Source organism: Desmodus rotundus, chromosome 9 (genome assembly GCF_022682495.2).
Source record: "Desmodus rotundus isolate HL8 chromosome 9, HLdesRot8A.1, whole genome shotgun sequence".
NCBI lineage: Eukaryota > Metazoa > Chordata > Mammalia > Chiroptera > Phyllostomidae > Desmodus > Desmodus rotundus.
Genome location: NC_071395.1, coordinates 25324498 through 25341046, shown reverse-complemented (window position 1 = coordinate 25341046; position 16549 = coordinate 25324498). Strand labels below are relative to the sequence as shown.

General features: G+C 40.0%; 1 protein-coding gene and 1 pseudogene across 12 annotated transcripts in view; one reads left to right on the top strand and one right to left on the bottom strand.

The window, feature by feature from the left end:
* The window catches only part of RAPGEF2 (Rap guanine nucleotide exchange factor 2), a 216374-nt gene extending 200475 nt beyond the window's left edge, over nucleotides 1-15899 (top strand). For 6 of the 12 annotated variants that reach the window (XM_045202499.3, XM_024568780.4, XM_053911634.2 and 3 more), the window contains 11 exons: nucleotides 1074-1285; nucleotides 1635-1758; nucleotides 2392-2415; nucleotides 3437-3660; nucleotides 5120-5326; nucleotides 6594-6746; nucleotides 7487-7609; nucleotides 9069-9294; nucleotides 10088-10644; nucleotides 12400-12705; nucleotides 13849-15899. In XM_045202499.3, coding sequence (XP_045058434.2) covers nucleotides 1074-1285; nucleotides 1635-1758; nucleotides 2392-2415; nucleotides 3437-3660; nucleotides 5120-5326; nucleotides 6594-6746; nucleotides 7487-7609; nucleotides 9069-9294; nucleotides 10088-10644; nucleotides 12400-12705; nucleotides 13849-13874 — 2182 coding nt within the window. In that variant the 3' untranslated portion in view covers nucleotides 13875-15899. The remainder of the gene's footprint in view (nucleotides 1-1073; nucleotides 1286-1634; nucleotides 1759-2391; nucleotides 2416-3436; nucleotides 3661-5119; nucleotides 5327-6593; nucleotides 6747-7486; nucleotides 7610-9068; nucleotides 9295-10087; nucleotides 10645-12399; nucleotides 12706-13848) is intronic. The other 6 variants (XM_024568783.4, XM_024568782.4, XM_024568787.4 and 3 more) reach the window with 3 other exon arrangements.
* Nucleotides 5798-6233, bottom strand: LOC112312236 (small nuclear ribonucleoprotein G pseudogene; annotated as a pseudogene).
* Nucleotides 15900-16549: the final 650 nt, after the last annotated feature.

Below are 16549 nucleotides of genomic sequence, written 5' to 3'. Positions count from 1 at the left end.
ACCTTATATATACTATGTTTTTTTCCTATTCATACATAGCAATGATAAAGTTCAACTTACAAATTAGGCGCGATAAGAGATTAACAATAATAACTAATAATAACATAGAACTATTATAACAACATACTGTAATAAAAGTTATGTGAGTGGATTTGAGGCCACTCGTAAGTAAATGGGATTATGTAACACAAGCACTGCGATACCGCAACAGTTGATCTGATAACCCAGGTGGCTACTGAGTGACTAAGGGGTGGTACGCGTATACAGCGGGGCGCACTGGACAAAGGGATGGGTCACATTCCAGGGGAACAGAGCAGGAAGCCGTGAAACTTTATTACGCTGCTCAGAACAGCATGCCACTTATAACTTACAAATTGTCTCTGAGATTTTCCGTTGAATATTTTTGGACTGGAGTTCATCGCAGGTAACAAACTGTGGACAGCAACACCATGGATAAGGGAGAGACTACTGTAATATATGTGGAGTTGCATCAGCCCGCACAGTGGAGGTGCCCAGTAAATGTTAAGTTTTTGTTCTCCTTTCGAGTGCTTAGACCGAGGCTGGAAGCAAGTACAGGCCGAATCAATTGGCCATATTGATGTTGACGGTGATAATTAGTCATCTTCGCTGCCTAAGACTTTGATCACATTCTCCTACTGTCATGGCTTTAGTTCTGTTTTATTACTGTAAGCTGTTTGGCCGGTCTGTGACGTGCCAAGCACTGTGCTGTGTATGGAGACAAAGCAAGGAAACAAAATTCTGCCCTCACGATGCTTTCATTCTTGTGGTTTTACTCATAGCAAACAGCAGGAGGATGCAAAGGCAAGAGGAATAGAGCTAAAACCCCAGTGAAACATGTGACCTGGATACTGACCCTGCTTCCATCTTCTGTTCTCATTACCTAGAATTTTAATAGTTTCTTAGGAGACTTTCTATAAATTGTTATGTATAAATAGCATTCACACAGAAGTGCTATATGTTAATAAATCCACAATGCACTGTTTTGCTTCCTTTTCGTAAGGATGAGTCATTTCATTTCATATCACTTTTCCTTTTTTTTTTTCCCCTCTCAGTGGCCTAAACCTGGCACCTGTAGCAAGATTGCGAACTACCTGGGAAAAACTTCCCAATAAATATGAAAAGCTATTTCAAGACCTCCAAGACCTATTTGATCCTTCCAGAAACATGGCAAAATATCGCAATGTCCTCAATAGTCAAAACCTACAACCTCCCATAATCCCTTTGTTCCCAGTTATCAAGAAGGATCTCACGTTTCTTCATGAAGGTAAATACAAAGTAAAGGATTTCTACCTTCACTTGGGAAAGCATAGCATACATGCCAGGGATTGAGAAGTACAAACTGGGACCTACAGAATAGTCATGGGGATGTACAGTACAGCACAGGGAATATAATCAATAAAAAGTAATAACTATTTATGGTGTCATATGGGCACTGGAATTATTGAGAGAATCGCTTCTTAAATTTGTAGTTACCTAACCCCTATGTTGTACACCTGAAACTAACCTAAAATGATACTGAATGCCGATTGTAATTGAAAAATAAAATTTAAAAACGCAATTCAAAAAAAAAATAAGTGCCATGTGACTTCTCTTCTCTTCTTTGCGAATTACAGGAAATGACTCAAAAGTTGATGGGCTGGTCAATTTTGAGAAGCTGAGGATGATAGCAAAAGAAATTCGTCACGTTGGCCGAATGGCTTCGGTGAACATGGACCCTGCCCTCATGTTCAGGACTCGGTGAGTGTGTCGCCTTCGGTGGCACATGTGGGATTAGAGAAGGTTGAGTTGAGAGCTCCTTAATTAATAAATGAGGGAAATTTGAATATTTATATTTGCGGCTTGGCAGAAGTTCTGTTGGGTCACCAGAGACTCTCCATTGACCTCTAATGTGGAATAGATGTCTTACCCTGTATCAAGAGCACTTTTGACTGCCAGTGGGAACAGTTTGTCCTTCAGACGTTTTTCATTTAACCTGAGGCACAACTACTTGTTCCTTGTTTTCCAGAACAATCACTTGCAGAGCTAAAACTCATAATTGGTAGTATGAACTCAAGTATGTAAATAACCCAAAGAATATTGTTTCAGTATGCACACAATGGATTTAGCTATCGGTATAATGAAAAACGATGAGGCCATTGAAGGAGAGAACAGGAGTCAGTCTCCTTTTAAAACAAAAGATTTAAATACATTTGTCTTTTGAGCTACATAATATTTCTGGTACAGTTGTGTGTGTGAGGTGATTATGCAGTTTAATGTTTGTGGGCTTCTTGTACTGCTTATTCAGAAGTCTAGTCCTTTCTTTCTGAGCTTGTGATCTTTCTGTCTCTCTTTCTACACCCATGCTTCAATCTCCATGGCTCTCACTTACAGGAAGAAGAAGTGGAGGAGTTTGGGGTAAGTGGTGGAGACCTTGGATACCCACACACAGTTCTTATTCTGCTCATTGCATTGTTTTCTCACCTGCTGTATTTTCTGATGCTTTGCATTTTTGCATTTTTTCTTAACCCTCTTGCTCTAGCAGAATTTCAGTTGGCAAACTGATTTCAAGTTTAATCTGTTGGGGCTTTTGCTTTTGAGGTCATGATCCATGCGAGCTGTGAAATGATTGATGATGGTTCCAGGGAACTGTAGGTCAGACATACTTCTGAGCTTTCAGAAAGAGTTTATTTTAATGTAATTTCTGTGTTTTCAAATGGGAAATTCTTAAAGTGGGGTGAGGGGAGGAAGGATGTGCAATTTAAAAATCATTGCACAGACACTTGAGAAGTGAATGTAGGTAATGTAAAAGCTGCCCCGAGGTGTTAAAACTAAATTTTTTTACAGCTCAACTAACTACTGTTTTCATTCTATAAACCAATTCTTTTGAAAAATAATTCTTAACAATTTATGTGCTAGTTTCTATACATAATATGTTTACATTTGCATGACCATTTTATTAACAGTTTGACCATATTACTTTAGACACTCACTACATTTAACCCAAGGAATAAGAAAACAATTGTAAACATTTAGCTATTTTTTCTTTAATCTATGTAAAGCATCTCTTTAGGAGAACTAAATTTAATGTAAATCCTAATTATAACTGTATTTTTGCATGAGCTTTTATATGTAATTGTTAGTACTTGCTGGCTTCTCTGAGAGGACTGCCTTGAATGCTCTGTAGATGTAAAAAGCAGGATTTCCTACTTGGAGCAGCACAGGCACCAAACATACATATGTATGTATGCAGGAGTCTTTTTTAAGTTACAAAATTTTTAGTTCGTATTATTCTGTACTCCTTTGTAGTAGTTTACTTACCAGAATGAAGCATGTGGCCTTTTGAACATAGACTATTTATCTAAGTCTTGGCATGTTTCAAAGAGATAAAGTAATCCCACGCTAGAGTGAGCTGCATATCTGCCTTTTCGTCTTCCAGGTCCCTCAGCCAGGGTAGTACAAACGCAACAGTGCTAGACGTTGCTCAGACAGGTGGTCACAAAAAGCGGGTACGTCGTAGTTCCTTTCTCAATGCCAAAAAGCTCTACGAAGATGCCCAAATGGCTCGAAAAGTGAAGCAGTACCTGTCCAATTTGGAGCTAGAAATGGATGAGGAGAGCCTTCAGACATTATCCCTGCAGTGTGAGCCAGCAACCAACACATGTGAGTGTTTCCTTCACGTGGCTGCGAGATCTGACTGGCGAAATGCGGGTTTGTTTCCTGTGCAGTGGAGGTGCGGGTGATGACCAAAATAGGGCTAATGCAGACGGGAAGTCGTACCCTGAGACACCTTGACTGCTACTGTCGAATACCATTCAGCACTGTCCCAGGCCAGGCCTCATGTCCAACTGTGAGAGCATGACACCATAGACTTATTTAGGGGGACTGTTGTTTGGGTTTTATTCTAGCTCAGTCAGTATGCAGGCAAGGGACATGTAAGTGGATGTGGTTCCCATGTGCAACCCTTGTTTCTCATATAGATACTTCCAAAGTGATGGGCAGCCTGCGAGGGGTGAGGGCCCACAAGGTCAGAGGGGGGCAGAACTAGGTATACTGGCTGCCCTTTATCCCCTCAGCCCAGCCCACACCCAGCGTTATGTTCAGCTACCAAGTGAAGCAGTAATTCTGCTAATTCTGCTACACAGTGAACCACAACTCAGCCTAGTGTGAGGTGTCCCAGCCTTTAAAACTCTGGCCAGGCTAGAAATGGGGGTGGTTTTCTCTTAATCTGCATATGCATTTGTATGACAGGGGCGTTTCTGAGTTAGGGCAGGGCTGGGTCTTTTATGGGCAGGTTTGAGGATGCCTTCTGTAAAATATGTAGGTGACTTGAGAAAATTCAAATGACTAGATTTACAAAAGGCACTGTAGAAGCTCTCCTTCTGAGGTCCGACTGGTCTGAGTTCACATCCTGTTTGTTCCTCCTCCTAGCAAGGTCATCTTGGGCAAGATACTTGAACTCCCTAATTCTTAGTTTCTTCATGTGACAGGAAGTATACATATGTCACTGAGTTGTGCTTAATATTAGTGTATAATACATACAGCATTTAATTGCCCTTTAAATTGGTTTGCTTTCTATCTGCCATGGAATTATACTTAGTATATTCCTCCAGCAGTATTGGCTGCTATTAGCTAACATAATTCTACCCCGTAGAAGAGAGAATTTGACAGTACAAAGATTATAGTTGATACCATTCATGAAAAAACTAAGCTCACATATGTAAGGACTTTTAGATACCATCTTAGAAAAAGAATTCCTTACAATTTTCCTGTTGTAGACTTTATGATATAGGTGTGTTTTTTTATATACACACATGATGTGTTGAACTGTCCATATTTTTCTATTTTTATGTTTAATGTGGTGTTTAATAGTATGTCACCTTGAGATAGCTAGCTTCATGAGGTAGATATCTTTGCCTGTCATGCCTTTAGTATTTTCTGCAAGCAGGGTTCTCCCCCGCCGCCCCATTTCTGTCCTGTGTATAGGTAGGCAACAGGAAGAAAGGATACACATGTTAGTCTTCTACCTGCAGAAAGTGCTCGTGCAGTTCTAACATTATCTCCTGTGTAGCTACTAACATCTTAAATGTCTTGTTCTATTTTCAAACCAAATGATTATCAGTGCCTAAGAATCCTGGTGACAAAAAGCCTGTCAAAACAGAGACCTCCCCAGTGGCTCCGAGGGCGGGGTCGCAGCAGAAAGCACAGGCCCAGTCTCAGCCCCAGCAGCCGCAGCCCGCGCACAAGGCCAGCCAAGGACTGCAGGTCCCTGCCGTGTCCCTCTACCCTTCGAGAAAGAAAGTGCCCGTGAAGGACCTCCCGCCTTTCGGTAGGTGGTTAAGTTCATGTGCTCTTGGGGTGCTGTACACTGTCATTTTTTCCAGATCAGGAAAAAATGCTTGTCTTAGATACCTTTGTCTAGTATTCTTGAGTCTTCCCCTGATTATTACCTCTTAATAAAACATTAATGTTTAGGAAGTTAAACTTGACTTTTGTCAGTGAAAAGGACAGATTTTATAGAGGTCCTCATTTAATCATGCTCATCTGTCATCATGGGAATGGGGACATGGAATGGAGAAATTTTGCTTTTACTAATGTAATTTAAATGAAGTACAGAAGTTGCTTTGTCCATATACATTACTTAAACTGGTTTTGTTGTATGATCAAGAATTACTAGAATTTAGGCAGAATATTTTTAAGTGAAATGATTTGTCTGGAGGTGAATTGTTATTCGTTGAATCCCTAATTCTATAATTTGGCAGGGGGTGGGTGGGAGGGGGCAATATAATGAATTCCTGAATGTTCAGGAACCACATTGTGCTTCATTTTTTTTCTGTTAAAAGTAATAGATCTAGTTTAGTCCCTTTGTGTAAATGATACAACAACAAAAAAATTTTGGGACCAATGCAGAAGTTTATTTAACAAAAGTTCAGTGTGAAAATGTGCATGACCTGATTTTTATATTGTAGTAAAACAGGTGCCATGGGGAGGGGACTTGTGGAAGCAGGTGCTTTCTCTGCTGAACACAGCCATTCCTGATACTTGTTCCAAGGCTTCTACCACGATGATACCATTTCCTGGCATTACCGCCATTCCAGTATCGTTCTGTTGGCCACTGGCTGCCATCTCCACACGTTTATCTAGCACAAGAGTGATGTCATAAAGGCATCAGATCCCCATAATATTCCCAGGACATGTCTGTCATCATTTAATTTCAATGATAACTTCTCGTCCATGAATCTTTTTAATTCAGGAGGTGAGCTTTATTCATGGTATCTACTCAGCAAGCTCCAAATAGTTAAAATTATTTTTCATAAAATATACTGGTGTGTGTGTGTGTGTGTGTGTGTATATATATATATAATGTTAATAAAAAGAAAAAATTAAAAGAGCTAGTAACAAAGAGTTCACTTAAATAAAATAGGGTATCAGTAACTAAGATAGTTTCTGCCCACTTACAACCTGTCTATGGGTTGGGCAAGAGTCTTAGAGTAGATCCTTTGGCCCATTCTTCCTAATCAGCAATGTCTCATTTTTAGAGTTTGGGGAAGATCAAGAAAAGGATGCCTTTAAAATTATTTCCTTTCTCTTAACAGGCATAAATTCTCCACAAGCTTTGAAGAAAATTCTTTCTTTGTCTGAAGAAGGAAGTCTGGAGCGGCACAAGAAACAAGCAGAAGACACGATATCAAATGCGTCTTCACAGCTTTCTTCTCCTCCCACTTCTCCACAAAGTTCTCCGAGGAAAGGTAGGTTAAATTACTTATTACTTCCTTTTATTGCCATCTATACATTTCAGCTATAAAAAATTCCAGAGTTATATATTAGATCATTTTCTATATTATAGAGTCACTTAAAAGATCTAATATATAACAACCGATGGATGTTTCGTCTTCTCGGTTTATACATTTGGAAAAATTAGGGTATTTTTAATCTTATAGGAAGTAGTGTTATAACTACATAAGGCCTTCAAAAAATACTTTTAAATTTTTTCTTAATTGTAAGTGTGGAAATAATTCTTTTATACCAAAAGTTGTTCTAACTAAATACGATTATATAACATTAATAAAGAGTAGAGAGCTTTAAAAACAAGAAAAACTAATACCTTCCTGATTTATTTTTTCACTATATTAACACGGGTCTTGATTACCTTCTCTATTGCTACTTCTTTTTATTTTTGAAAAGATTACATTTTAGGCAGTCAAACTTTCCTCCTTATATTGATGCTTTCTTACATTAGAATAACGGATCTCCCGCGTAACCCTCCAGATTACTTCCTCCTACCCTTTGGTCGAAGGGGTATAAACTAGTCATGGCTGAGACGATTTTCCCTAGAGAGAAGCCACAAGATAAACTGTGAGATGTCACTGAAGCAGCGAATACCTCTTATGCTTTATTTTTCAGACATCTGTGCATTTTGTGTGGGTATCAGTCTCTACTGTTCTTTTTAAACAGATACAACTAAATTCTTTTCTCATCCTATTGTTAGGTGGCAGTGGCAATCAGCTGAGATCTTTTGGCTCCGGGCAGTTGGACTTAACCAGTTCCTCCTCTTCTCTTGGAAGTGAGAACAGTAACAAGAATAACAATGCACCACGGACCTATGGGATAGGTGGGGTTAATAGAACCAAAAAACGGGGTGGGAAAGAGGAATTATCTCATTAGTTAAGGAAAATGGGGGAATTCCTCTAAATGTCAAATGCTCCATCTGAGTGACTATTACCCAGAGATGGTTTTTGAACAGACTGTTCAAGGAAGGTTTTAAATCTTATCTGTGAGAACTTATAGTGTGGTCTATAAAAAGTCATTTCTTAGAGAACACATTAAATCTTATCAAGACCTGTGCAACCTTTAAAAAATAAATCAGGAATTAACAAGTTACTAAAAGGGCGTGGAAGTACTATTTAGAAAATAAATTAGTAATATTTAGGTGCTCTAGATTTAACTTTTTCATTAGGTAAGTGGCATTGACAAATTACATTGCATACATATAATCATGCAAAATCAGTATTTTAAATCATGACATCCTTAGTCATGTTATAGAAAAAATGAGTAGTGAGAAAAAAATTTAGATTTTTTTCATTAAAAATACTGAGATAAACCTCTTTTGTGACTTCCAAATTTATTTTTAGCAACAAAGGGGAGTTAATGGTTCTTCGAGTCAACAATAGACATCTGTTCAGACATTTTCAAGTGATGGTCTAGGGAGAAAATGGAGGTTTTGTATATTTTAGCCTTCAAAACAATTGGCTGTTAATGCAGTTTGTCCAGTATATTATTAATGTTGAAAAACCAAGTGATGAGAGCCCTAGCTGGTGTGGCTCAGTAGACTGAGTACCAGCTGGCAAACTGAAAGGTCACTGGTTCGATTCCCAGTCATGGCACATGCCTGGGTTGCGGGCCAGAAACCCAACTGGGGACGTGCAAGGGGCAACCGATTCATGTATCTCTTGCACATTGATGTTTCTCTCCCTCTCTTCCTCCCTCCCTTTCCCAGTCTCTAAGAGTAAATAAATAAAATCTTTTACAAAAAAGAGAAGAAAAACCAAATGATAGAAATCTGAAGGTATTTTTTTCCATGTCTTATTTCTTAATGCTTTCATGTCCACTAAAAATTACAACTATAACACACATTTCCTTTTTATTATTCTATGCCATAAAGTTCTGAAGACTGGAAACAAGATTACTGACTTTGCAGTTTGCAAAAATATACTTAAAAATCTGATCACAGTTATTCTTCATAGTTTCTTTTAAATAAACGAATAATAGTCTAATCTGTATTTAAGGGAGCTGAGAATAGTCTGGTTACTCCATGGTTTTTGCATGATTTTCTGTCTCATGTATCTGCGTTTTCTCTTTTCCTCTTTAAACTTTCATTAAGCAAGTTAAGCTTCAGTCGAGTATAACTTTACTTTACTCGGTCACCTGCTCTCCACAAGTAAATGCATTTTTCCTCACTTCAGTGATGATATCTTTGGCCTACATTTGATTTTTGCTTCTATTTGGGGAGACATCAGTTTTATGTTATAAACCTACAGCGTCTAATTAATATGGTTGTATTTCCCATGCAGGCTATACTTTGGCTCCCAGTGGTACTGTGGATAATTTTTCAGATTCTGGTCACAGTGAAATTTCTTCACGATCCAGTATCGTCAGCAATTCTTCCTTTGAATCAGTTCCCGTCTCGCTGCATGACGAGAGGCGCCAGAGGCATTCCGTCAGCATCGTGGAAACAAACCTAGGCGTGGGCAGGATGGAAAGGAGGACCGTGGTCGAGCCGGATCAGTACAGCTTAGGGTACATGCCTTTTCTCGAGTGTTATTTTACATCCTCTCTTCCATCTTTTCATCAGGAGTCCTTTTTTTCTAGATGTGCATTTTACATTTATTTTACATAATGCCTAAGAAATTTTCTCCCATCCCAGTGACTAATTTTCACTATACCTGGATTATTTTTTTTAAGATTTTATTTATTTATTTTTAGAGAGAGGGAAAGGGAGGGAGAAAGAGAGGGAGAGAAACATCGATATGTGAGAGAAACATCCATCGGTTGCCTCTCACCCCCAATCTGGGCACCCAGCCTGCAACACAGGCATGTGTCCTGACTGGGATTTGAACCAGTGATCTTTTGGTTTGCAGGACGATGCTCAATCCACTGAGCCACACCAGTCAGGGCCACAACATCTGGATTATTAAGTACCATGCTATTTTTGTTGGGCTTTTAGAATTAGGTTTATTCTTATTGGAATGCAGTTGTTCAGTGCTATAGGCAGAGGGTGACTTCAGAGTGTATCTCGGTTCTTTTGATGAGCTGTCTCTTGAAATAATCAGACTATATTGAGCCTTGTAAGGAAAATGCTTCTTTATTTATAAGCCAGCCATTTTTCTTTTCTCACTGTATTAATTTTATGGTAATGACAAGGTAGGAAAATTGGACATAGCAGAACTGGCCACTGTAATGCAATTCAGTGATGCTTTCATCCTCTCCCTGGGATGAAAGAAAGCCACCTTTCTAGGAAAAAGTATTTTTGTTGTATCATAGGTGTATTAGTTAACGATCTTGCTTTTCTCTTTTTCTTTTAACCACTTAGGTCCTACGGACCAATGTCTGAGAGTCGGGGCTTATATGCTACGGCGACAGTAATTTCTTCTCCAAGCACAGAGGAGCTGTCCCAAGACCAAGGGGATCGCGCTTCGCTCGATGCTGCGGACAGTGGCCGTGGGAGCTGGACCTCGTGCTCAAGTGGTTCCCATGATAATATACAGACCATCCAGCACCAGAGGAGTTGGGAAACACTTCCATTCGGGCACACTCACTTTGATTATTCAGGGGATCCTGCAACTCTTTGGGCCTCAAGCAGCCATATGGACCAATTTATGTTTTCTGATCATAGCACAAAGTATAACAGGCAAAATCAAAGTAGGGAGAGTCTTGAACAAGCCCAATCCCGGGCAAGCTGGGCGTCTTCCACCGGCTACTGGGGAGAAGACTCAGAAGGTGACACAGGCACAATAAAGCGAAGGGGTGGCAAAGATGTTTCCATTGAAGCTGAGAGCAGCATGCCATCTGTGACCACAGAAGAAACCAAGCCTGTTCCCATGCCTGCCCACATAGCTGTGACATCAACTACTGCAAAGGGACTTATTGGTAAGCTTATCGGAGAGCTTGCTGTGTGCGGATCCTGGCTGTAATGTAACTTATTTCAGAAGTTAAATTATGTTTTGTGGCTCTTTCCCTCATTTCGCCCCCTGCTGTATAGGGCCTGGAATGAATAGCCCAGGGTCCGTGGTCAGGTACATGAATTTTCCAGCATAGTACACATTCATTAGTTCTTAGTGAACAAAATCAGTAGTTGTCAAAATCAGCTGTCATTATGGTTATTTTCTGGTCTCGTACTGATCTGTTTCAGCTGAAAATTTTCAGGAAGGATGGCCATTTTCTATAGAGGAAGAGTTTTTGTTTATTTGAAGCTTTTAAATATTTTATTCTGTTTTGTTTCCTTGAATTGTACTTAGAACTTTATACTTCCGTATTTAAAATTTTTCTATTGATTTTTGATCTGCAGACAAATTGTTTCTGTGCTAAACAAATTTTCTCCGTACACTACAGAACAAGGGACAGGGTGCTAAGAGATACCATAATGAGTTAAGAGCTTAGGAGTCAGGCAGGTTGGGGTTGGAATCACTGTTTTGCTACTTTTCTAGCTTTGTAGCATCAAGCAGCGGCACTGAGCTATGTCTGTTTCCTCATCTGTAAAATGAGTGTAGCCGTTTCTCCTAATACAGTTGGTGTGAGGATTAAAGGAATCCTCTGTGAGGCACTTAGAACAGCTCCTGGATGTTAACTGATAAGCGCATGAAAGATGCTATTGCTTTGCTCTTGCTGTTTCTGTTGTCGAGTGTCTCATGTTCCCTCAATCCCATGGGGATGAATTTTCTATAACTGCAGCATAGAAACAACATAGAATATAGAGGGAGAAGTTCCGGAGTGTAATCATTACAGATACCACTTCTATTAGCAGGAAACTGTACTTATTTTACCATGTAAGGAGTCATGAGAAGGTGTCAAATTTAATGTCCTTTGCAGATGAATAAGGAGATAGCTGTTAGTACCTATTCTTAGGTTGCAAATTTTAAAGCACTTTCATTCAACAAACTACTTTTTAATGCAAAGGAAAGAAAAGGGATTTTTAGTTCCCAGCAGATGAGGCTAGAAAATTCAAGAAAAGGACACTTTGATTTTACTTGCCTTGACAGATTTCATGCTCTGGGTCATGAGCGTGAATAAAGGAATTTTAAGAGAAATGCATGCCTTACGCAGAGTTGTGGAGTTTTTAAATTTGCATCATTTTTTGGTAGCACTTGTCCAAATTTATTTTCATTCACTGTTTTCCAAAGTGGGGCCCAAGACCTGAAGTCACGTGACCTCAGCTGTCTGCCCGACAAGGGAAAATGCCCAGCAAAGCGGGGCGGCCTACCTTGTCCCCGGGGCAGGGCGAGAGGGAGGAACTTTGACCAGGCACTACCAACGTTTTTCAGGCATAGTACTGGGTACTTTTTATGTTCTCTCTCTTTGCTTAATCTTTTCAATAAAGCCAAGGGTTAGCTGTTAACCTTAGTACTGTTTTAGAGTTAAGACGAGGTTTTAAGTAGTTCTTTTAGCGTTAAGGATACCGAGACTGCTTAGTAACTTCTCTCACCAATTGTTTGGCCGCTGTGAATATTTGGTGCTGTTAACATCCATCCCCTTGCCTACCATACCCCCCACTCCTGTCCCATATACACAAAATCCCATTTGCTATACCATCTAAATAATTGTTTTATAGGTTTTTATGAACATTTGGTGGTATGAAATATTCTTCCACAACACTTTTTAATGGCTGGTGCCTTTTCTCCACTATAGTGCGCAAGGAGGGCAGGTATCGAGAGCCCCCGCCCACCCCTCCGGGCTACATCGGCATCCCCATCACTGACTTCCCAGAGGGGCATTCCCATCCGACCAGGAAACCTCCAGACTACAACGTGGCGCTTCAGAGATCTCGGATGATCGCCCGCCCCTCTGATGCAGCCGGGCCTTCCCCTCCACAGCAGCCGCACACGCATCCCGCAGGCGGCAGGCCGGTGAACAAGCCCCAGTGGCATAAGCCCAATGAGTGCGACCCGCGCCTCGGCCCCTATCAGTCTCCAGGGTTTTCCACCGAGGAGGACGGTACATAGTCATTCCTAAAACCGTAAAGTTAGATGTGTTCGCTTATGCTGCCCATAAGCTTGCCAAGGCATTTCTGTTTTCTTAACACTGTGAGAGCCGTGTTTTTAGCCACATCCTACACGTTTTATACAGTTCCCAATTGTTAAAGCTTCTGCCTGCTTTTGTTTGCTTGCTTGCTGGTTGGTTGGTTGGTTTTCTAAAGAGCTCAAGAAACACCAAAGATTGCAGCAGTGGTCACTCGTACTAAAGTGTGTACAAGGCTGGATTTGCCTCCTGATTCTCCAAGTGTTCTGTGAAAAGGTCGGGTTTGGACTTCTCATGAGTTCCAAGTGAAAGTCTGAGAAATACACTTCTCTACACCTTCTTTGCCTTCCTTCTACAACTCTACCTCAGCTGTAATGAGGAGGGAGAAGGAGATTGCGTCCCCCACCCCCTTTCTTTTTTTAAGTTTTGATTTTAACATGTTTGGGTATGCAAAATAATCATTATAGAAAAAAGCAAAACACAATAGATGAAAATTACTTACAATCCTGCCACTGACAGGTAACCACTATTACCATTTTGTTACTTACCCTTCTCGACTTTTTTTATGTGTACGTGAGTGTGCATTATTTAAAAAATCACATGCCATTTTATAACTTGTCAATGAAATCATTGTTAATGGAATTCATTAACTTTCCGATCTATAAGTAGACAATATATATTTTATTTTGTGTATATATTTAAATACATGCATCATGTATGCTTTATTTTTATTTTAAAGTTTTTATTATTAATAATCATCACCTAGAGAAAAAGGCAAGAGCTTTAAGAGTACTAAAAAGAGCCCCGGCTGGCGTGGCTCAGTGGATTGGGTGCTGGCCTGCAAAGAAAACAGTCACTGGTTCAATTCCCAGTCAGGGCACATGCCTGGGTTGCCAGCCAGGACCCCAGTGGGAGGCATGTCAGAGGCAACCACACATTGATGTTTCTCTTTCCCCCTCCCCTCCCCTCTCTCTGAAAACAAATAAATAAAATATTTTTTAAAAAAGAACAGTTAGGGAATTTTTATTGAGCACATCAGTGAATGTATTCTCTCTCAGCACAAGAATGACTTACTGGCTCATCAGTCTTTTTTTCTTTCTGCCCTGGTTATGTTTGCAGAAGATGAACAAGTATCTGCTGTCTGAGGCACAGGCTCTCCTGGATCCAGCGTGAGCCACCTACAAGGAGAGCACAAGAAGACGTCCCTAGCATTGGAGCCTTGGAACTCACATTCTGAGGATGGTGGACCAGTTTGCCTCCTTCCCTGCCTTAAAAGCAGCATGGGGCTCTTCTCCCCGTCTTCCTTTCCCCTTTGCATGTGAAATACTGTGAAGAAATTGCCCTGGCACTTTTCCGACTTTGTTGCTTGAAATGCACAGTGCAGCGATCTTCAAGCTCCCACTGTTGCTGCCTGCCACGTCACACAGTATCATTCCAAATCCCAAGATCATCACCACACGATGATTCACCCTGGCTGCACTTCTCAATGCCTGGAAGGGTTTTTTGTAAATCTTCCTTTTAGATTTCAATCCAGTCCTAGCACTTGGTCTCATTGGGATAATGAGAAAAGCTAGCCATTGAACTTCTCGGGGCCTTTAACCCACCAAGGAAGACCAAGAAAAACAATGAAATCCTTTGAGTACAGTGCTTGTCCACTTGTTTACAATGTCCTCCTTTTTTTTTTTTTTTAAATGAGTTTAAAGATTGTGTTTAAAGAGTAAATGTTATATCCATTTAATAATTACAGTATTATTTTGAACCTTTAAGTAGGGTTGCCAGCCTGGGTTTCTGAAAAACCAAATATGCCGGACAGGGTGTAGTCACACCAAGAAGAAGGGAAGACCTGGCTTGTGACCCTGTCTTCCCATGTCTTCAGGCCTCAGCCGTGAAGTGCCCTATCCTGGAGGAGTATAAACTGTTAGCCAATCACTTAGATACCAAGACACCCCATCCACCCCTTCCCCAGTGGGTGGGGTTCTTCTGTAAAACTGTTTGCACATGGCCAGGGGAGGGAAATAGGACTCTGTGTCCTGTGTCTGAGCCTTATGGAGTGCAGGACAATGTCATTTGAGGGTGTGTCCTGCTCCATTGAGATGGATGGCAACCCCCGCCCCCTTTTTTAAGTTATGTTTCTTTGATTTTTGTTAATTTAGTTTTAGGGATTTCTTCCGTTGGTTTTTAAAGAGAAGCGTTTATAACTGGATAGCATTGCAGTGAAAGCAGCTTGGGATGCTGGAGCTAGTGCCAGCTGTGAATACTGCTCTTTCAAGACAGCCTCCCTTTACCGAATTGGCTTTAGGGAATAAACAAGCCTTTAACGTGGTCGAAGATCAGAAGATCACATACCTGGTTAGATGTGCCAGCCTCTGCCAGGTGGGCTAGTCACCTAAGACTAACCTGGAAGTGGCTTTTTGGACGCTATGGATAGAGAAGGCCTAAGTGTAGCAACCACCTGCTCACAGCTGCTATTAACCCTATAGTGACTGAAATGACCCCTCCACTCTATTTTTGTGTTGTTTTTGCACAGACTCCGGAAAAGTGAAGGCTGCCAATCCGAGTAGTACTCAAATGTGAGGAACTGCTGGTCTTGGATTTTTTTTCCATTAAATTCAGCTGATCATATTGATCAGTAGATAAACGTAAATAGCTTCAAATTTTAAAAAGTCAAATTGCAGTGTTTTTTCACTGTATCAAACAATGTCAGTGCTTTATTTAATAATTCTCTTCTGTATCATGGCATTTGTCTACTTATATATTACATTGTCAATTAAGCATTTGTAATTTTACATGTAATATGCATTATTTGCCAGTTTTATTATATAGGCTATGGACCTCATGTGCATATAGAAATACAGAAATCTAGCTCTACCACAAGTTGCACAAATGTTCTCTAAGCATTAAGTAATTGTAGAACCTAGGACTGCTAATCTCAGTTCGCTCTGTGATGTCAAGTGCAGAATGTACAATTAACTGGTGATTTCCTCATACTTTTGATACTACTTGTACCTGTATGTCTTTTAGAAAGACATTGGTGGAGTCTGTATCCCTTTTGTATTTTTAATACAATAATTGTACATATTGGTTATATTTTTGTTGAAGATGGTAGAAATGTACTATGTTTATGCTTCTACACCCAGTTTGTATAAGCTGGAAAATAAATAAATATAACAGAAAGCCTTGTCTATATTCTTAATGAATTGTGCATGCTTTTTATTATCGAAGTGTAATAAAGCCCTTGGATTTCACAGCAGGGGCAAATCCCTGGGAGGCTGAGAAGACCTATTTAGGCCCCAAACTGCCCAATAGCCTGTTCTTTTAGGTAGCTTTCTGTTGATTTAAAGAAAAGAAATTAGTATCATTAATGTTAACACAAACCAAACCATATTCAGAATTCACAGTGTTTCCTGAGATTCGGTGAAAAATGAAGATGATATCACTATATTTACATAATATTTGTCTCTTCTCAACCTTTCCCAATAAAATCCCTGTGGGACATAATATTTTGATCCCTAGTATATGTCCTGAGAATCAGGACCTCAGAGAACTTAAACTGACATTCAAGATCATGACCACTAAGAGTGCAATTTAGCTAATGATTCAGGATTTCTAATGAGTACGTAAAATATTGTTATGCCTATGAGTTCTCATGTGTGGTAAGTCTGATTAATATTTCTGTCTATCAGAAGGGCACCTATTTGTTTAAAGGTAAAAAATCAGTTAAGCAACAACCTAATTAAGCACATTTTGAAATCAAGGACTCACCCAGGCTGGTGTGGCTCAGTGGATTGAGCACGCCCTGCAAACCCAAGGGTTGCCGATT